Source organism: Ailuropoda melanoleuca, chromosome 8, assembly GCF_002007445.2.
Source record: "Ailuropoda melanoleuca isolate Jingjing chromosome 8, ASM200744v2, whole genome shotgun sequence".
Classification (NCBI taxonomy): domain Eukaryota; kingdom Metazoa; phylum Chordata; class Mammalia; order Carnivora; family Ursidae; genus Ailuropoda; species Ailuropoda melanoleuca.
In genome coordinates, this window is record NC_048225.1 from 65,235,445 (window position 1) to 65,255,121 (window position 19,677).

The window sequence follows — 19,677 nt, forward strand, 5'->3', positions numbered from 1 at the left end:
GCGGGGGGGGGGCGGCGGCGGCGAGGGGGGCGGTGTTGGAGCCAGTGGGCTGCGGGTTTGGGGAGGTGGTGTGGTGGGCACAGAGCAGAGGAGGGCTGGGGTCGGACCCCAGGGCCACCATTCAGGACACCATTCAGGATCGTTAACCGCTCTGGTTTTGATTTTCTCCTTTGTGAAGTAGGAGCAATGATACCCATGTCACCAAGTTGTTCATAAGGGATCAAAAGATGGAGAGTGGAGAGCACCCGGGGCCTGGTGGCGGCTGTCTGTGACAGTGGCGGTGAGGGCAGGTGACCGCGGGTCATCTCCGTTCTCCAGGCTCCTGTGCCTTTGTTCTCCATGTAAATACAAGTGGCTGCACGCTTCCCAAACTCAGGGTCCCTGCAGGACTCCCGGGTGACCCGGGCTGCTCCCCTGTGCCGGGGGCGGGGGCAGCCAGCTATCTTCAGAAGCCTCTGGAGCTGTGGTCAAGGTCCTCAGAGTCAGTGCTTCCCTTCCCTCGTGTGAGGAGAATTCGGAGTCTGCAGGCATCTGTGTGCCCTCGGCCTTCCTCCTGCTGGCCCAGGCCCCGCGTCCAGGGTGTACCTGGCCCTTCCTGGGCTCCCCCCACGGCCTCGCCCCTCCTCGTAGCGGGTCCCAGCTCCTCCCTGTCCCGGCCAGAGTGCTCCCGGGCTGCTTCTCGGGGGTTCCCTCCTCCTTTCGTTTCTGTGGGTTTTCTTCAGCCCTAGCATGTCACCGGGACCCTGTCTTGCCCCTCCCAGCATGCAGTCCCACGTAGGCTGCAAGAAATACTTGCGGGACTGACCGCACACGCTCCCCTGGGAGGCAGCGCTGGGTACGGTGGCCTTCTGCCTCTTTGGCCCTGACCGACATAAGAAACACGTTTTACGCACTGGGACGGGGTTGAGGGAAGAGTAGGGGCGCACACGGAAAACCAGCGGCAGGAGAGAGTCCCACCCACAGGGGGCGTCGATGCTTCCCTGGCTGTCCCCCGTCCTGCGGCTCTTGGTTTTCATGCCCTTCGGATTTCCCAGATGGATTGCGCTGGACCGCATTTGCAAAGCACAGCCTGGCCACCCGTGGAGCCTGGGGGTGGGAGGGGACTCCACACATCCCTGGGCCTGTGGGTGTCTATCACAGGCTGGCGGGCAGGCCCGGAGGGGTTGGGGTCAGGGCGCCCTGGGCCCCAGAGGGAGGTGCTTCCGGGGCGGACGCTCCCTCCCCAACCTAGTTTGGGTTCAGGGGAAAGAGCACTGAACTGAATCANTGATTTCAGCTCATGTCATAATCTGCACTGAGCATGGAGCCTGCTTGGGATTCCCTCTCTCCCTCCCCCCCCCCCCCCCCCCGCCACACACACACGGGGCGGCTGTGGGCCCCCCAGCCCCGGCTCCACGGAGCCTTTGGTTCTGCTCCGTGCCTGGGCAGGGCAGGGCAGGGTGGGGGGTCACCCAGGGCCGACCTCGAGCGCTGGCCCTCCCTCGCTGTCCTCTGTCCGTCAGCCTGGATCGGAGGGGGTCCGGTGGAAGCAGCAGACCTCCCGACGCCTCTGCCCAGACCTCGGGGCGGAACTGCTCCGTGTGCGCGTGGTGCGTCCCCCGACCGGCTCGCTCTCTTCCAGCCCTCCAGGATGGCTGCCATGCTGGGGGATGCCATCATGCTGGTCAAAGGCCTTGCCAAGCTGACCCAGGCGGCCCTGGAGACCCACCTGCAACACCTGGGCCTTGGCGGGGAGCTCCTCATGGCGGCCAGGACCCTGCAGTCCACAGCTGCGGAGCAGATCGACTTGGTCTTGGGGAGGGTGCAGGTAAGGAGGCTGGCGGGAGGGGGCGGCAGGCGGGGCTGGCTCGGGGACCCGCTGGCCTTCCAGGTGTGGTATGGTCGAGGCATGGGGCTGTAGCCCTGGGACTCAGGTTGTCGTTCACGGAGCCTCACGGAGCTGGGACGGCTCCCAGGAACCGGTGGCCCAGACCCCATTTCCCTGGCCCCGGGGCACAGGCTGCACCCCTGCCGGCCCGGTCCCATCCTGCTCGCCCTCCACCCGCCCCGTGCTCCATTCCTGGGCCTCTCCTGAACGTGCTCAACAGAGGCCTTTTTAGTTTTGGGAATGAAAACAATCACAGAGCAACACCCACGTTTGTTTGTTCGGAGGGAGGCCGCTGTAGGGAGCCCGTGTTTGCCTCACTGAAACGGTGTCTTTAGGAGACCAGTGCCTTCTCCCCGTTTATCTGATTTATCTTAGCGGTTTTGTCGAGTCCATTTGGAGCAAAAGTGGCTGAAGCCGCCCAGTGCGTAGGCTGATCGTGTGCGTGGCTCTGGGCGTCACACGGCAGTGTGGAGCTGTCCCCCGGTCCTGTGTGCCCAATGCCCGTCCTGCACCAGCCGAGCCAGGGCCGCACTTCCCGGCTTCGTTTCTGTGGGGAGCACCGCCCGCCTCCCTCGCCCTCCCGCCCTGTTCCCGGCACCCCCACCACAGAGCCACTGCCTTCCTCATCCAGCGGGAGTGAGTGCAGAGAGGCGCTGTCAGCAGGGTTTGCCACTGCGGTCCGCCCGGGTGTCCCCATGCGAGCCACCTGCCCTGTTCCTGGGAGCCCGAGGGTGTTGGGAAGTGGGCACGGGCACGAGCTGCAGGTGCCCTGCTGCCTCCTGCCTTCTGTCCTGGGCTCGGCTGACCTTCTGGACAAGGACGCTCCCACTCCTCCAAGCTAGGAGGCCATCACTGCCTCCAGGCCTCTGGTCAGGGTTTTAGGGCTCCTAGCCCCTCCCCTTCTGCTCCCTAAGGGTCTGGTGGCAACACCATGTCTCTGTCACCCTACACAAATGCCTTGAACTTGTAGAAGTCTCAACCCCATGAGTCCACCCTCCCCCCAGCCTGGCTGCTGTCCTGGGCGTCACCCCTCCTCAGGTGGGGAAACTGGTCCGTGACTTCTGAGTGACAGGACCCAAGTCTGGGCGGTCCTCCCACTTGGGGTCTCGCAGCCCAAGCTGTCCCAGGCGGTGCCTCCCCGGGCACGGAGCCATCCCCTTCCTGGTGGGTGTCTGCCTGTGAAACACCGGGAAGTGAGAGTGTGCTAGGTCTGGGGGGCCTTCTGAGAGGCGAGCCGGGAGACAGGTCCGGCATCTCCTGCAGGGTCCTTGGAGGGAGGCAGGAGTGCGGGTCCCACCTCGAAGGAGGCATTGAGTGGGGTGAGGGGCCTCCGTGTGCTCCTGTTCTTTCCCTGAAATTTAGAACGTTGGGGCCACCTCCTGTCCGAGGGGACGGAGACCACATAAGCCAGAAATGCCTCTTCCTCCAGACCTTCAAGGGCTTCATTCACTTTCTCATTGAGCGGATGCTGAGTTTGAGGCCCCTGAGGTCACGCAGGGCCAGGAGGCCATGGCTGGAGTTCTGGGGCAGCAGGAGGCCCCGAGGAGGCTCCCATGAGCCTCCCCTGGCCTCCCTGGCTCTGGGTCCCCAGCATCTGACACGTACCCACTGAGCCCAAGTGCAGGTCGCTTGTGCGCGGAGCCAAGTGCCGGCAGGCGTCGCAGGGCCAGCGGTCCCTGCTCTGTGACTGGCAGCCTGCCAGGCCTTTACCAGTTCTCCCAGCCTCAGTGTCCCTTTGATGAAATGACACGGCCAGTCTCTTTCCTTCCCCTGGAGGACAAGTCCTTCTTCAGACCCCAAGCCGCGGTGGGGAGGCTGTGGGGCTGCTGCTGGTTTGCAGCGTCCCAGGCGCCCCGTGTGTGCCCCCGGGCGCCCCCAGCCCATCCCTGCGGCCTCGGGAGCGGTGCCGTTCCCCTGGCCCATCTGGGCCCACACAGCTCTATCTCCAGATGCGGTGGCAGAGAGGGGGCGGAACTGGCTCAAGGTCACTCAGGGTTCAAACGCAGCAGAGACCTGGGCCTGCACTTTGAGTCTGTGTGACCATTACAGAGAAAGTGCAGCGCCTCCCTCCGGGCCTGTCCCCGTACCCCCGACTCCCAGATCCGGTGGGCCAGCCCCTGTGAGAGCCTCTTAGAGGAGTGGCCGGGGCCGAGGTGCTGGCCTGGTGTGGCAGGTGGACACCGTTGCCCTTTTACTTCTCCGAGCTGTCTGCTGGCCCGCTTCCCTCCTGAAGCCCTGATTTACAGCCGAGCAACTTGCTGGAGTGTGGTGGTCACTCCCCTGGGCCTGGCCGGGCGCCCAGCAGGTGCTCGGCGATAGTCTGGCCTCCCCGGCACCACAGAGCAGGGCGCATGAGGAGGAGGGCCGAACCTGGGTCTCCTGGCTTGGGGCCGGGAAGGTGCTCCCCTGCGGGTCGGGCGGAGGGCCGCTCTCCCGGTGGAGGATGTGCGTCCCGGGCAGGGGGTGCGGGGGACACAGGGAGGGGCTCCAGGCGGGCCGCTTCTCTCATGCCGGCTTCTCCCCGCAGGGTCAGGAGCAACGCCAGGAGCCTTACGCCGAGAGCTTCGATGACCCGGACGCAGAGTCGGGGGCCCCCACGGATTTCTCTGCGGCCTCCTCCCCTGACCGGTCAGCACCTCCATCCTGGGATCACACTGGCAGCGAGGGCCCGGCTCCTGCCTACATGGCCAGCGGACCCTTTAGGGAAGCCGGGCTTCCGGGCCAGGCCGCCGCCCCTCTGGGCATGGTCACCGGGAGGCTCTTTGGAGACCCCAGACACCCGCTTGCTGCCACGGGCTTTCCGCGAAGGTTCTTCCACCAGGACCAGCCCCCCGTGGGGGGCCTCACCACGGAGGACATTGAGAAGGCCCGGCAGGCCAAGGCTCGCCCCGAGAGCAAGCCCCACAAGCAGACGGTGCGTCCTGGGAGGGCCCGGTGCCGTGGGGCTGGGGTGGCCACCGCTCCTGGTGGTGCTGGTGTGAGGCCCTCCTCTGGGGCCGTTCTCTGGAGCCCATGGTCTGGGGTTTTTGGGGACACAGAGGCTTCCTCTTGGTGCAGTAGGCTGCCAGGCGGAGCGGCCACCTTTAGGGGTGGAGCGGGGCTGTGGGCTGCGTGAACCCCTGCAGGCTGGTCCCGTCCCCGTTCGCCGATTCCGTGAGGTCTCTTTCCTTGCTCCCTCTAGCTCAGCGAGCACGCTCGGGAGCGGAAGGTGCCAGTTACACGGATTGGGCGGCTAGCCAACTTCGGAGGTAAGGTGGCTGTGTGTCCCCGTGCCGCCTCACCTGCCCTGGCCCACCGGCCCCGGCCGAGTGGAGCTGGGCCACCGTAGGGCCTGCATGGAGGTGGGAGAGGGTGGGGACCAGAGGGGCCCCGTGGAGGCCGTTGGCGCCTGCCTGAGCCGCTCCTGACCCTTCTCCCCGGGGATGATCCGGTGACTGGGTGCCAGTCTGCCTCCGCTTACCCCCGGGGTGAGAGCAGCCACACTCAGGGGACTGTGTCTGCAGCAGTGGCCGTTCCTTCCTGCTGCCACCCCTGCCGTTGAGCCCCGCTGCCAGGAGGGGGCCAGTGAATCGACGTTCCTTGCAGGGCTGCTGAGCTCCCAGAGTGATCTTTACCCCTGACTGGCCTTGCAGGGAGTCGGGCTGGACCCCCACAGGCCGGCGGGGTGTCAGTGGAGGGCTGTGGCCTTGAGTTGTTGTTGGAAAGTCTGTGCGGTTGGGAGCTCTGTCTGTCCTTTTCTTTGGAGCTTTGAGTAATACCATGTCCAGTGCACCTGTGCTGAGTAGAAAGATAATTTTGATACCTGCTTCTGTGACCTCGCATTGTCCTTTCCACTTCCGAGCAAGATGCGGGTCACTGTGTGTGTCTGAGCCGTGACCTGCTTGCCTCGCACTTTGCTCAGGCGGGCTTCTAAGTATCCTGGCCGTCACGCACGCCATGCTCTGCAGCCACTTCTCCCTGAGTCCCCATCCTGCTCCTCGTTCGGGATCGGCTCTGTGCCCCCTGTAGCCTGGACCCACGTGTGGGCTCTGACACTGAGTGGCAGCTGCCTGTCTTCCTGACATGCAGAGCCCGCTACGTTCATTGGATGGAACTTTCTCGAAGCTTTTGTTCCATCATTGCTGTTTTCAGATTTGGCATCTGCTGCTACTTAGCTGCTCCAGAGTCCGGCCTAAAGTACCATCTGTGTTTTAGGACAGAATTACGGCTTTATTTCCTTTCGTGGGCTTGTATTCGACCAGTTCCTCGCGGAACATCGAAACTGCCTAGGGTGCCATTCCCGGGACGAGTTTGAGGATTGGAGCTCCAGGGGCCTCCGGGGGTCCTTACTCAGGAGCCTGGGCATGTTCCCTGCCTCGCACCTCTGTGTGCTGGCTGGGTGGTGTTGATTACCGAAGTGGTGCGCGGAGGCCCGCTGCTCTCCCCGACGAGTTTGAGGCTGGAACCATCCCTTCGTGCTCTATGGGCTTTCTCCCCAGCCTTCTTCCTGCCGCTGCGGAGGGGGCTTGGCACAGAGGCTTGGCTTGACTGATGGGTTTGGAGTAATCCTCTCGTGGGGGGTCCTTGCAGGCGAGGCTAGTAGACGGTCTGTTTGGGAAAAGTGGTCAGAAAGAAGGTTGTGATGATAAATGGAATTTAACAGAATGCCGTGAATTCCCGGTGAGAGGGGCAGGGGCCAGGCCCCCGGGGTGGAGGCAGACAGCGGAGTGGGAAGAGGCTACAGGGGGAGGTGTGGGGGGCAGACAGGCAGCCGCAGCAAGCCCCGGTGCAGGGCTCTCCGCGGGCCAGGGAGAGCAGGTGCTCTGGGCCTGGAGCCGTCCATCCAGCACTCGGCAGCTCCAGTCGGTCTTCCAGGGGGGAGGGTGACGGCAGGGAGCAGCCAGGTCTGGGAAGAATGGGCTGTTCTGGCTCCGTGTCGCCTTTGCCTCAGACATCCATCCCTGGGCAGCGCGAGGTGGGTCCAGAGGTATTGTTCTGAAACCTGTCCTTAGCCCTGTGTTTTTAAAAGCATGCTCGCCACCCCTTGTGTATGGTGGGTCCAGCCCAATCCCACGCCGGATGGATGTGGTAGGAGAAAGGGAGTCCCGGGCGCCTTGATCAGAAGTCTGGAATGTGAATCCTCCATTACACATAGAGACGACCCTCAGCCCGTCCTGGCTTCCCCTCTACCCCCTTCCCCAAGGCAGCCTCCCCTCTCCTCGCCTTCCTGCAACAGCTCTTCAGACCAGTCCCCCGTCTTCCAGGAGTTTGCACCTCTATCTCCCGCGGAACACGGCAGCTGGTGGGCTTTCAACAGCCGGCTTTGCAGCCCTAGTGTCCTCTTTTGGGGAAAAATGAGGTGTTGCATAGGCTCTGCTCTCCAAATAGTTGTCCTCCTGGTGACAAAGCAAGTAGCTGCCCACGGAGCTTGCCGAGCCTGAGAACCCCGTGCGGGAAGGAGAGCCTTAGGATTAAAGTACATAAAACCACAAAACCAGAATATATCATGGAAGAGTTAAAATGCACGAGATCTGTCACTCGCATGCCCTTGGCTTCCTGGCGGGAGTGGGGCCCAGGGTGCGGTTATCCAAGGGAGCCAGTAAAATTCCATGGGCCCAGAATGGGGGGGGGGTCTGCTGCCCTGTGGCTCGGGACAGTTCTCAGTGGGTTAGGAGACGAGGAAAGACCTTGCGTCACCCCTGGGAGCCTCCCTCCCACACGATGTAGTGGTGTGTGCGTTGGGCCCATCCATCTGTCTCGTGCCGAGCCCTGTGTGCACGTCGAGTCACTTACAAGGGTCCCCCGGCACCCTGGTACCACCACCTGCTTTAAACGGCTGGGTCGACACAGAGCCCAGGGTCATTGGCTGAGCCCATGGCCCCGGGCCCCTGATAGGGTGGCCCTGGACCATAGGGGTCTTGTGTTGGCTTCGATGAGGGTATTTTGACCTGTGGCTTGATGTCTTTTGTCAGCGTTAGGAAGTTCTCATTTTTTCCAGTGCTGCTTCTGCCCTGTTCTCTCTTGCCCTTGACAGGTGTCCCATGTGTCACGTGTCCACAGTCCTCTGTGTGTCTCCCGTGCTCTTGTCTGTATCTTCCATCCCTTTTCCTCTTCGTGCTTCGGGGACTCGTCTTCCCGTCTCCTGTGTGTCTGGGACACGAGGGAGGACTGGAGGGTGACAGAGAGGAGACCTTAGCAGATGAGGCCGGCCGCAGAGGCGGCTGATTGCTGAAGGAGCCGAGTGCCGCTCCTTCACGGTTGTGGAGCCCAGGCCTCTGCCAGGAGCCTGCAGCCCCCCCAGGGAGGCAGGAGCAAGGGGGTGCGGAGGGCGCCAGGCCAGGGAGGAGAGGACGTGCAGAAGCAGGGAGGAGGAGGGCAATGTAGGGAACGGCTTGCGAAACCTGATCTAGGGAACAGATGTGACAAGACTGGGCCAGGAGTGACGAGTAGAGCAAAGGGACCCTTGGGAACCCTCATATTTTTAGAAGGTGAAAAGTTAAGGGACTCTTATTTCCAGAAAAATGCTTTGCTTGAAAAAAAATAGTTCACGAGGACCACCCGGCCGGCTCAGTTGGAGGAGTGTGGACTTGATCTTGAGGCTGTGGGTTCGAGCCCCGTGTTGGGTGTGGAGCCTGTTTAAAAAAAAGGCTTGGGGGTGCCTGGGTGGCACAGCGGTTGAGCGTCGGCCTTCGGCTCAGGGCGTGATCCCGGCGTTATGGGATCGAGCCCCACATCAGGCTCGTCCGCTATGAGCCTGCTTCTTTCCTCTCCCACTCCCCCTGCTTGTGTTCCCTCTCTCGCTGGCTGTCTCTGTCTAATAAATAAATAAAATCTTTAAAAAAAAATAAAAAAAAAATNGCTTGTGTTCCCTCTCTCGCTGGCTGTCTCTGTCTCTGTCTAATAAATAAATAAAATCTTTAAAAAAAAATAAAAAAAAAATAAAAAAAAAGGCTTGACTTGAGGTAGGGGGAGGGGCACTGTGGGACTTGCGTGTCACCCTCTCCGTCTGCTTCAGTTACAATGTGATGCCACTCGTCCACGCCGGTTTCTGCTGCTCATTGCGGGACTCCGGACGTGAAAACACTGAGTGAAAAAGAAACTTATCGAGGAAGAGAGGAGGCCACTGAATGGCGTCTTCTCTGTCGGGAAACAGGGTTGCGAGGGTAGAGGCGGTGGCAGTCGGGACGCTGACCCGCGCGGGGACACGGAGTCTCAGCAGCGGCACGCTCTGCTCTGTGGGGTCGTCCTGGCCTCGCCCCGCTCGCTCTGTCTACCCCGTCCCCACGGTACGCAAGCAGATGATGGATGCCTGGGCATGTTTGGTTATTGTTTAATTTTGTCAAGAACATTTGAAACAGAACGAAGTCCCATCCCCTATTCTGACCTTTTAATAACGCAGAAGTGCACATCGCGTGGGATCAAGGACAGGAGGTTGAGTAGCGAGTTTGGTGACCGACGCGCCGTGGGCGCAGACGGAGGCCCAGGAGCCAAGCAGAGCCGTCCGCAGGGGCGAAGCCACAGACCCGTGGCGGGGGCAGGGGTCCTGATGGGGGGTGGGAGCCTTTGGGCCTCGTGGGGCAGCCCCGTGTGCCGGGCCCCTGGCTCCATGCGCTTGGGTCACTTGTCTGAAGTCAGGCTCCCCGCCCCCTCCCCCCCCCCCAAGATTTATTGATCGGGCACGCGATCGTCATCGAGGCCGCAGAGATCAGGGGTCCCGGGGCTGGCGGGCCGCATGCAGAGCTGACACCTGCATTCCCGGGGGTGCACTCTTGCTTTCCTCTCGCAGCTGGTGCCCGTCGCATGCCCACTCAGGGGAGTGATGGGGGCTGTGGGCGTGTGGTTCCTGCTCCTCCGGGAGGCACTTTGCGAGGCCGTGAGAGTCTGCTTTGCCCCCGAGGAGCTCTGGGAGGGAGCGAGGGCAGCTGCGGGGATGTCGGGTTCAGGGGACAAGGAGGGCCTCGGTGGCCAGTTGTCCACGGCCCTATGCTTGTTTGTGACCGTGCAGGGACCTGAGCCGAGTCCGAGCCTGCAGCGGGGTCCCCTGATGGGCAAGGGGGGGCTGGCTCCTAATGGCCCGGGGTCATGCGGTCCAGGGCACTCCGTACCCCTCCTTCCTGCTGCCCCTGCTCCTAGGCCATGCTGTCCCTGCTGGGGCTGGGACTCAGGAACCCCTTGCCCCAGAGGCATTGTCCTTGCCCCCTGCCCCATCTGTGTGTCCTCTGGCTTAGAAAGTGCGTTGCGACAGCGCGGGCCCAGAACAGTGCCTGGCACGCGGTCTGTTGTCCGTAGAAATTTCCTGGCCTGTGGCTGTTGCACAGAAACCCCCGCGAGCCTTGCTCTGTAAACAGGCCCGAGGTTTCTGGTGGGTACAGCTTCTTCCCAGTCGGGGCACCTTTTGCCAAGCGTCCTTCTCAACGGTGCCGTTTGCTGGCAGGTGTTTTGTTTTTCCTTTTCTCAGCCTCTGCGGCCTGTGTGGGCTGAAGCCCAGGGACTGTTCCATGGCGGCCTTGTTTGGCTCTGATGACCTCCAGGGGCACCGCAGGGAGGAGGGGCCGGGGCTGGGGGCCTGGAAAGCTGGCCCAGGGCGCTGTGGTCTCTGGGGAGAACCCTGCTGCTTCCCCTGCGTTTCTGTCTCTGAGAGAAAGGCCTGCAGCCTTCCTGGCAGGGGCCGGCACCTCCTTGCAGGCCAGGACGGAGGCCAGGCCGCCTCGGGGCTGCAGAGCCGGCTGTGTGGCCGGTCGTCCGGCAGGCCTTGCTGGCAGGCCGGGCCCATGGTGGATCCTGGTGTGGGGGGGGGCGCGCCATCCTGAGCGCCGGGGGGACTGAGGTGGGGCCGAAGGGCACGGGTTGCACGTGAAGTGAGCAAGCCGGGCTCCAGACGTCCCCACCAGGCCTCCGGGAGTCTGAGCGGAGGCCTTTGGGTACCACCTGGTTCTGGGGGAAGGAAGAGCCTGGGTGGGCCTGGTCCCTCCCTCTCAACAAGGCTCTGAGAAGGGCTGGAAGCTCGCTCACTGGGGAGGGCTGGTTTATTCCTGGTTCACTAGTGCAGGGTGCAGGAGCTCCTGGGGCCAAGGTCAGGGCGCTGGAGCTGGCCGCAGTGGGGAGCCCACCAGCTGGCAGCACCTCCAGCTCCCCAGGGAGCTCGCAGGCCATGGAAGGAGACTAATAAGACTGTCTTTGTGGAATGTTCGTTTGGTGATCTAATGGCAGGTCCTTGCCCTTGGAGAGCTTCGGCCCTGCCTGGCGGCCTAGAAATGGCCAGGGAAGGGTGCGACAGAGCTTCTGAGGGGGATGACGGGCAGGGGAGCTGGGGGCCGCCTCTGCTAGCGGTGGGCAGGCTTGTCTTTGGACTTGATGCAGGCAGAGAAGAGCCTAGTTGCAGGGAGAGCTTGCTGGTCAACCTTGTTATCGCTTCCTTTGCAAAGGCAGGTACCGTGCTGGGCGGGCAGCCGGGAGTTAATGTTTAGTCGGAGCGGCTGCTCTCAGCTCTGCACCCGGTGCCCTCCGGGGCTGGTCCGCACGGAAACGGCCCAGCACCCAGATGGCCTGGGTGCTCCCCGAGGGCCCTTCCTGGCGCCTGGCGTCTCTGGGCCCCGAGCCCGGCCATTCCTGCCTGCGCTGTGCCGTGTGCCTGAGTGCTTGGAGCGTTGCGGGGCCGAACCGGGCCACGCAGGGATTTCGAAGACTCAGTACAATACCGAGCCAAAACCATGAAATACCTCTGATGAGTTTTACACATAGGACTCGTTGGCAGTATTTTGGATGTATCACGTTAAATGAAACACAAAATGCACATTCACTTACCATGCTGCTTTTTTCTTTTTCTTTTTTTTAACTGTGGCTCCTGGAAAATTTACCCTCCTGCACGTGGCTGGCCTTGTACTTTCTCTGGGCAGCACTGTTGTCCCCCTGTTGAGTGGGACTAGTGACGATCTGTAGCGAGTGCCGGAGCGCTGCCTGGCCCCCCTGGGAGCCGTCACTCTCGGTGGGCTGCGGAGTCCTCCCCATGACCTCTGGGGCCGGAGCCCCTCCCGGCTGGGGACTCGCATGCTGCCCCCTCGCCTGGTGGCAAAGGTGCATTGGAAAAACACGTTGTCAGGTTGGGTCACCTTCTTTGGGTTTTAAAAATTGTTGTTCTGTTTGTTGGCTATTTTTTGTTTATAAAATTTTCAATAAATTCAAGAATATTTTTCATAACAGTAACACATAATCATTGTGCAAAATGGAGAAAATATAGAAGCACACGCGGTTTCCTTGCCCGTTAAACAGCACGTCTAGGGGGAGCTCACGCCTCTGGGAGCGAGGGCTGCTGTGCCACTCGCCTTCCGGCCCCATGGGCCTCGGCATCTTCTATGGGTCCCTGCTGTCCCCTCTGTGGCCGGTGTGTTCATGCACTTGTCCCCCACTCTCTCTGCTAGTGGTGCCCCCAGGCCAGCGAGAACCGTGCCTGAAGAGAGGCAGTAGGTCCCAGCTGGGCCCCTGGGCTTTCTGTGTGGCCTTAGTGGCACCTGCTGGGCTCCGTGGCTCTCCCGACAGCTGGGATTGGGCACTTTCGGCCTCTGGACAAAAGAGGTTTTGATGAACTTTGATTTTGAAGTTTTTCGATGAGAAATTGTCTGCCACCCCCGTTGTCCTCAGACCCCTGTCCATACCTGCCTGGCCCTGGTGGCAGTGAGTCTCCATGGCTTGGACCCGGGACACAGACCTTTGTCTGCACAGAGCGTTCTGCCTCCCACCAGCACCTGCTTTGTGTCACCGCACTGACGCCTTTCCTTCTGGCGGCAGTGGCATCCAAGAATTCTAGAGTTGGAGCTCTTCAGGCTGGAGCGGGTGGCTGAGTTCCAGGGGGTGCCCCGTGTGGTCAGGATGTCCTCGGCCCATGACCACGGCTGGTCCGTGGTTCTGTTCATGCTGGGAAACTGCGTCCCACTCGTGTGCGTTCTTAGGGCCTTCGCGCCCTGCGAGCAAGGGGGCTGGGGGCTGGGTGGCAACGGTTGGGGGGGCTTTTCCACAGGCGGCGCCAAGCCTCTGAAAGCAGCACGTGTCTACCTCCTCCCCCACCTTCGCAGAACATCTGGACTGTCAGCGAGGGTCCCTGGGGAGCTACGGTGGGTGACCCGCTCTGCACCTCCCGGATGGAGGGGTGGCGGGCAGTCCCCGCACCAGCGCCCAGTGCTCCTTCTCCTCTTCCGTGCAGGTCTGGCCGTGGGTCTAGGCTTTGGGGCGCTGGCTGAGGTAGCCAAGAAGAGCCTCCGCCCAGAGGACCCTTCAGGTGAGCTGGGCCCTGGGAGGGGGGGCCCCTGGGCCCAGCCCCCCTGTGTTCCTGGAGTGCGGGCCTCCAGGGGCGCCTCCTGCCCTGCGTTCCACGTAAACAAATGAGCCCCGAGTCGTCTCCGGCCCGAAGGCTGCTCTCCCTGGCCCGCCCAGCCCCTCCTGGCTGCTCGCTGGCTGGTATGCCGCCCACTTCTGATTGGAGCCTTGCTTTTGGACCTGTGTCTGCCTTGCTCTGCGGGGCTGTGGGGGTGCAGGGTTCCCCACAGAGCGGCGGGCGAGGGGTGTCCGTGCTGCTGGACCAGACCCGTCAGAGCCCTTGGTACACCCTTCTCTCGCCCCAGGCCCTCCGTCTCCGAGGTGAGCACCATGACTCCTCTGTCCCCTGCCTCCCAGGGTCCGTGAGGTCAGGTCACAACCGTCAGCCCCCTCCAGTCCGGGTGGCCAGGTCAGGGCGGGATTCCATGGAGAAGTTTCGGCAGACTGGCTGCTCTGAATTCTGTGGTGCTCACAGTGCTGGGACGCGGGGTCGGGGCAGCTGGAGGTGCCCGGGCGTGGCGGTCTGGGGGACTTAGGGGGCTTTTCCTTCCCTGGGTCCTGGGGGCTGCTGAGAACAGTGCCGGGGGGGGCCTCTGCTCGGTGGGTTTTTCCAAAGGTATATGAAGATCTGGGTTGGGTGCCCCTTGGCCCATTGAGGGAGCATCAGTGGGACCCCTCCTCCTCTCTGGGGAGACCCCCAGGGACATCCCACTGTGCTGTTGCTCTGTGACCCCCAAGGCCCCGGCTGGGGGCTCCGAGGGGGGACTGCCTCACCTGGACCGCCCCTCTTCACGTGCAAGACCCTCCTGTGGGGACGAGGGGCCTTGTGGAGAGAGGGCAGTGGCCCATGCCCACAGGCCCTGAGAACGGGGCACCCTGGGCACATCGAGTTTTCTTGGAAGGGGCCAGAAAACAGGGTTTCGCGAGGGTGTTTTTAGTGTAGGTGGTGAGACGCTTTGGGAAATGAAGCCTGGCTTTCTCTGGACGGAGAAGCCTGTGATCTCCGGGTACCCCACCCTCCCACCCCCCGGAAACTGACTGCTCTCTGGCCGCTTTGGCCAAGCAGAGAAGAGGCAGGACTGGTTCCAAGGTTATGGCTAGTGACCTTCATCAGGGAAGTGGTGACCCTGGCTGGGGGTCAAGGGGCCTAGGGACCATGGCCTGAGAGCCAGGGTTGGGGTGGCCTGGGCAGCCCCGAGGCTGCGTTCCAGCTCTGGGTGGGCTCTGGAACCCATGGCCTGGTCCGATTGGCCCCAGCAGAGCCTCTCCTGCGTGAGGGACCCGCCCACCATGGCCCGGCGCCCCCAGGCCGCTCTCAGAACCCGCCATGAACACGTCCCTCTGCCTGGAATGCCCGAGAGGCCCGGGTCCCCAAATCTTGGGAGCACTGCGGCAGCCCAGGGCTATGTGCGTGCAGGGAGCGCAGGTCTGCCTCCTCCCCAGCCTCCCTCCGCCTCCCTGCCTTGCCACTGGGGCCCAGGGGCTGGGGGGTGGGGTGGAGTGCTCATAGAGGGACCCCCCTCTTCCCTCAGCTCTGGCTCAGGGCCAGGGTGTGATGTGGGGCCCCTTCGCGGCCCAGCTCCCGGGGCAGGTCCAGCCGTGCGCAGCTGCCCTGGGGGGTAGGGGGTAGCAGGTCCGTGGATGCTCTTGGGGGCTTCTCATCTACAAACCAAATGGCCCCGGGGCTTAGTCCCTATGTCCCCCCCCCCAATCTGTCAGAGGCCAGGCTGGATGCAGCCCCTGGGGCAGAGTGCAGCGGCCCGCTAGCTGCCTGGCCTGTTCCTGGAGGATGCGGCTCCCCCATTCCAAGTGCTGGGCCAGGCCCATGGTGATGTGGGCTAAGGACAGGGCCAGGCACCGTGGGGACAGCCAGGGGGACAGATCTAACCAGGCTTGCAGGGAAAGCAGTGGGTGTCCCAGGGCTGGAGGAGCTGGGGGCGGGGGCGGTGGGCAGCGGCAGCGCCGTGAGTAGGCTAGGAGCCAGAGCTGGGCTCTGGCCAGTGCGGGTTCAGGACTGGGGCCGGGCTGTGCTGGGGTTGGTGCGAGGGGACAGTTGCCAGAGCGGGACCTGACATCCTGTGGCCATGCAGTAGCAGCCCCCCCCCGCGTTCTCACCCTGCAGCCTACCACCCCTGGTCGTATTGGACAAAGGTCATCTGCTCCCCTGCGGTTACTGCACCTTGGGGGGCCCTCCGTGGGCAGAGGGGAGAGGCAGGCAGAAGCCCGCTGAGTGCTGCCCTTGACCCTGTGCCCCCCTCCCTAGAGGGTGGCCCCCTCCTGCAGCCAGCTTGCCTTGTAGTGACCTCAGGGGTACAGGGGATCTTTGTCCCATACATGATGGGAGACAGTGATGGAGTCTGCACATGGGTCCCTACCTCCTGGTGCCTGACCCCTATGTGCGGCTGACCGTGGCCTTCCATGGTGCGCCCATCACGCCCCAGGGACGGATGCAAGGACGGGGGGCTCCGTGCATGTCCATGTGTGTGCGTGCGTGCGTGGGGCACATGACGGAGTCAGGCCTGGGAGATCTGGGTGGCCCTGGAGGGCCTTCCACAGCGTCGGTGGTGGGTGTGCGTTGTGGAGTTCAAGCTGCGTGGCTGGTTTAGGGGCGCTTGGGGGGCTGGAGCTCTGTGCTGCATTTCTTCACGCTGCACTTGAAAATCCCCTGCACCCTGAACTTCTGTATCGTCCCTGTTTTTATGAGGCGTGGAACTCGGGGGGCAGTGGGTGGGGTGCACTCAGTCTTCCTGGCCTCGTCGTCCTCCCGCCCCGCGCCGGGGCGGGGGCAGGGGGCCTGGTGGGTGCGTGCTGACCCGGCTCCTGCCCGCAGGGAAGAAGGCCGTGCTGGATTCCAGCCCGTTCCTGTCGGAGGCGAACGCAGAGCGCATTGTGCGCACGCTGTGCAAGGTGCGCGGGGCGGCGCTCAAGCTGGGCCAGATGCTCAGCATCCAGGGTGAGTGCGCGCGGGGCGGGGGGCGGGGGTCCTGCGCTCTGGCCCCACTCGGGAGGGGACCTGGGGGATGTCCGGCTCCTCTTGCTTGGCCAGCCAAGAGGTTTAAAAGCAGCATAGGTAGGAGCCCGATGTAATTTCTCTTGCTTCCTTGTGGGTGTTTTGGCCTCTCTAGTGGCCCTGACTCCTTCCAAGTTGGGGAGAGGCCCCCTGCTGCCACGTGAGGGGGGTCGGAGGGTGCTGGTGGGGCAGGTCGCAGGCCTACTGCGGCAGGATGCTGGGGACACGGGGCGCACAGGCCCAGCAGGGAAGGCCAGGATGCGTGGCGGCCCAGCAGCAGGCTGGCCCTTGTGGCCCAGGGGCGGGGCTGCGGTGGGTGTGCCCTGGAGGCCTGGTTCCTGCAGGGAGGGGGATTCACGGAGGGCCCAGGATGGGGTTAATCCCCAGGGCAGGCAGGGTGCGTCTGCAGCCCTTGCGCCAACCCCGTGCCCAGGACCCCCATGTGTGGGGACTTCTCACCAGGACAGTGTCAGACATGCACGCCGGGCTCTGTGCGGGAGGCGCGTCCTCGAAGCGTCCCCTGTGGGACACACAGACCCAGCCCAGACACACACACCCAGCCCGGAGCGGGCAGCAGGGGGCCAAAGCCGTGGCTCGTTGGGCTTGTGTGCGGGAAGCCTCGTGCGGTGCAACCACGGCTCCGAGATGCAATAGGAAGGGGGGCAGAAGGGAGAAAAGAAAAGGGAGGTTCCCTGTAGGTGGTCAGATTCCGGGTGTTCTTGAGATCTTACTCCATTTTATTTCTGAAATTTCTTTTATAATCTTAAAAAGCTTTGCCTGTCATTTCTCAGAAATGCACCTTCTCGGGTCACTGGGTGAGTTCGTGAGCCACACACCTGCTGCCCCACGCCAGGGCCGGTGGGCTGCACGGACGCCCCCTGTGCCCTGGGACAGGCTGTCTCCGGCCTCGCCTGTTGGCTGTGGTGTCCCGGGAGCGTACACAGCCCGGCTGTGGCCCTGGGTCCTCCCTGGAGCTTCGTCCACGGCCCCGGGGGCTGCGGAGCGGGCTGCTCTGCTCCTGACCCGTGCACCCACCCTCTGAGGGCTTAGCCTCTGCTCTCTGATTCTGGTACCTTCCAGATGATGCTTTCATCAACCCCCACCTGGCCAAGATCTTCGAGCGGGTGAGGCAGAGCGCAGACTTCATGCCGCTGAAGCAGATGACGGTGAGCAGGCGGGGCCTGGGGGGATGGGGGGTGTCTGGGTCCTCTGGGACCCCCTGCTTTGGGGGGCAGCCTGGGGGTGCTTCTCAGGGTGTCCCGGGCTCAGGCTGTGCTCATGGCCCCTGCTTGGCCTCTGCTGCCAGAAAACGCTCAACAATGACCTGGGCCCCGGCTGGCGGGACAAGCTGGAGTACTTCGAGGAGCGGCCCTTTGCGGCCGCCTCCATCGGGCAGGTGCATCTGGCTCGCCTGAAGGGCGGCCGTGAGGTGGCCATGAAGATCCAGGTAGGCACCTGGTGTGTGCGTCCGCCCCCCACCCCCCTGCGCCCCCTCCTTCTCCAGGGCTCAGCATGGGTGCTGGCAAGTACCTGCTGAGCGAGTGCAGGTAGAACAGCGTCCCTGCGAGCTTGGTCTGGGCAGGGCTGGGCCAGGGTGTCTGCTGGGGGAGCGGCTGACTGCCACAGACGGGGTGCGAGGCAGGTGGTGGAGAACAAAGTCGGGAGGGGACCTGGGGGGTCCTGGCAGTGTCATAGGGTCACATCTGTCCTGGGCCTGAAGTATGGGGTCTGGGCGGTCCTGGGTTGGGCGAACGGGGCTCCCTCGCAGGGCCCCGCCCTGCCTGCCCGCGCCCCCTCTGCTCCCCCCGCAGTACCCCGGCGTGGCCCAGAGCATCAACAGTGACGTCAACAACCTCATGGCCGTGCTGAACATGAGCAACATGCTTCCTGAAGGTCTGACACCGGCCACGGGGCAGGGGCAGGCATGCGGGATGGGCTCCGGGGACCGGCAGCCCCCGCTGATGCTCTTCTCCCCGGCACAGGCCTGTTCCCCGAGCACCTGATCGACGTGCTGAGGCGGGAGCTGGCCCTGGAGTGTGACTACCAGCGGGAGGCCGCCTGCGCCCGCAAGTTCAGGTGCGGCTCCCGCTAGGGAGACGGGCCGCTCGAGGCAGCCCCGGGGCGGGGGGGGGTGAAGGCCCCCGCGGCGCTGAGGGCGGCAGTGGTGGCCAAGTCTTGTCCCTGGGGTGAGGGTGGGAGGCTCTGGGGCCAGGGTGTATGACCCCCCAACCTCCTGCCAGGGAGCTGCTGAAGGACCACCCCTTCTTCTATGTGCCCGAGATCGTGGACGAGCTGTGCAGCCCCCACGTGCTGACCACAGAGCTGGTGTCCGGCTTCCCCCTGGACCAGGCTGAGGGGCTGAGCCAGGAGATCCGGAACGAGGTGTGTCTGACCGTGGCCCTGGGCCCTGGGGTGCCGCTTGTGGGGACGAAGGGGACAGAGAGGGCTGTTGTGCTCCCCGCCAGGGACACCTGGAGTCGAGAGTCCTCGTGCAGGCAGTCGGCATGGGGGAGTGTGGTAGGGGGTTCCCCAGGCCCCAGACTTGGCCTGGCGCCGTCATGACCGGGGCTGCACCCCCCCCCCAGATCTGCTACAACATCCTGGTCCTGTGCCTGAGGGAGCTGTTCGAGTTCCACTTCATGCAGACGGACCCCAACTGGTCCAACTTCTTCTATGACCCTCAGCTGCACAAGGTGAGCCCGAGAACGTCACTGGAGAGGGCTCTCTGCGCTTGGGGGTCTTGGCCCTCTGCTTCTCCAGGGTGAACCTCTCCAGTATTGCTCCTTCCCAGGTGGCTCTTCTGGACTTCGGGGCAACTCGGGAATATGACCGATCCTTCACGGACCTCTACATTCAGGTCGGCTGGGGGCCGGGGGCGACTGGGAGCGGGAAGGATGACGGGGCTGCTGGCCTTCTGTCCCCAGTGAGTGGGGTGAGGACGAGGCCCATTGGGCTCACAGGCCAGGGGGTGGAAGGAATGAAGGGGACGGGGGGCAGGCTGTTGGGGGCTCCCCGGGCCCCGGGAGCGCCTCCTCCCCTGCTGCTCACGGCCTCCCTGGGCGTCCGCCCAGATCATCAGGGCCGCTGCTGACAGGGACCGGGAGGAGGTGCTGAAGAAGTCCATAGAGATGAAGTTCCTCACCGGCTACGAGGTCAAGGTCAGCTCCCCAGGGCCTCTGGGGCTCCACAAGCCCCGCATGTGGGGAGGGTGGGCAGTGGGCTCTTTTTCCCCAAACCTCAAGTTAATAAATGGTTGAAGTGAGAGGCGTTAGTGCCCTCTGGCCGGCTCCATCCCTGCTTCACCCCTGCTCCATCGCGGCCCTGGGTGTGGCGGGATGAGGGTGTGATTAGAGCCTTGGGACCGGCAGGAGGCCCGCACCCCTCACAATGGCCCGGAGAGCTGGGGCTGGGGGAGCGCGGGTGGACGGCCCGGCCCCCCTTCTGAGGTCTGCGGGCAGGCTGGCAGGGGGCCGGAGCCGTCTCTGCAGCCCTTTAAGTGCGGGGTGCTGGT

The 19,677-nt window shown here is 63.5% G+C and overlaps 1 protein-coding gene across 1 annotated transcript in view; it reads left to right on the top strand.

Annotated features, from left to right (window-relative positions):
- The window catches only part of COQ8A (coenzyme Q8A), a 34,352-nt gene that overhangs the window by 13,577 nt on the left and 1,098 nt on the right, over positions 1-19,677 (top strand). Inside the window, exons 2-14 of the mRNA XM_034666615.1 lie at positions 1,622-1,807; positions 4,395-4,781; positions 5,049-5,115; positions 13,044-13,118; positions 15,987-16,109; positions 17,247-17,332; positions 17,473-17,613; positions 17,978-18,059; positions 18,149-18,242; positions 18,407-18,548; positions 18,752-18,859; positions 18,958-19,023; positions 19,238-19,324. Of these exons, the coding sequence (XP_034522506.1) occupies positions 1,631-1,807; positions 4,395-4,781; positions 5,049-5,115; positions 13,044-13,118; positions 15,987-16,109; positions 17,247-17,332; positions 17,473-17,613; positions 17,978-18,059; positions 18,149-18,242; positions 18,407-18,548; positions 18,752-18,859; positions 18,958-19,023; positions 19,238-19,324 (1,635 nt within the window). The 5' untranslated portion in view covers positions 1,622-1,630. The remainder of the gene's footprint in view (positions 1-1,621; positions 1,808-4,394; positions 4,782-5,048; positions 5,116-13,043; positions 13,119-15,986; positions 16,110-17,246; positions 17,333-17,472; positions 17,614-17,977; positions 18,060-18,148; positions 18,243-18,406; positions 18,549-18,751; positions 18,860-18,957; positions 19,024-19,237; positions 19,325-19,677) is intronic.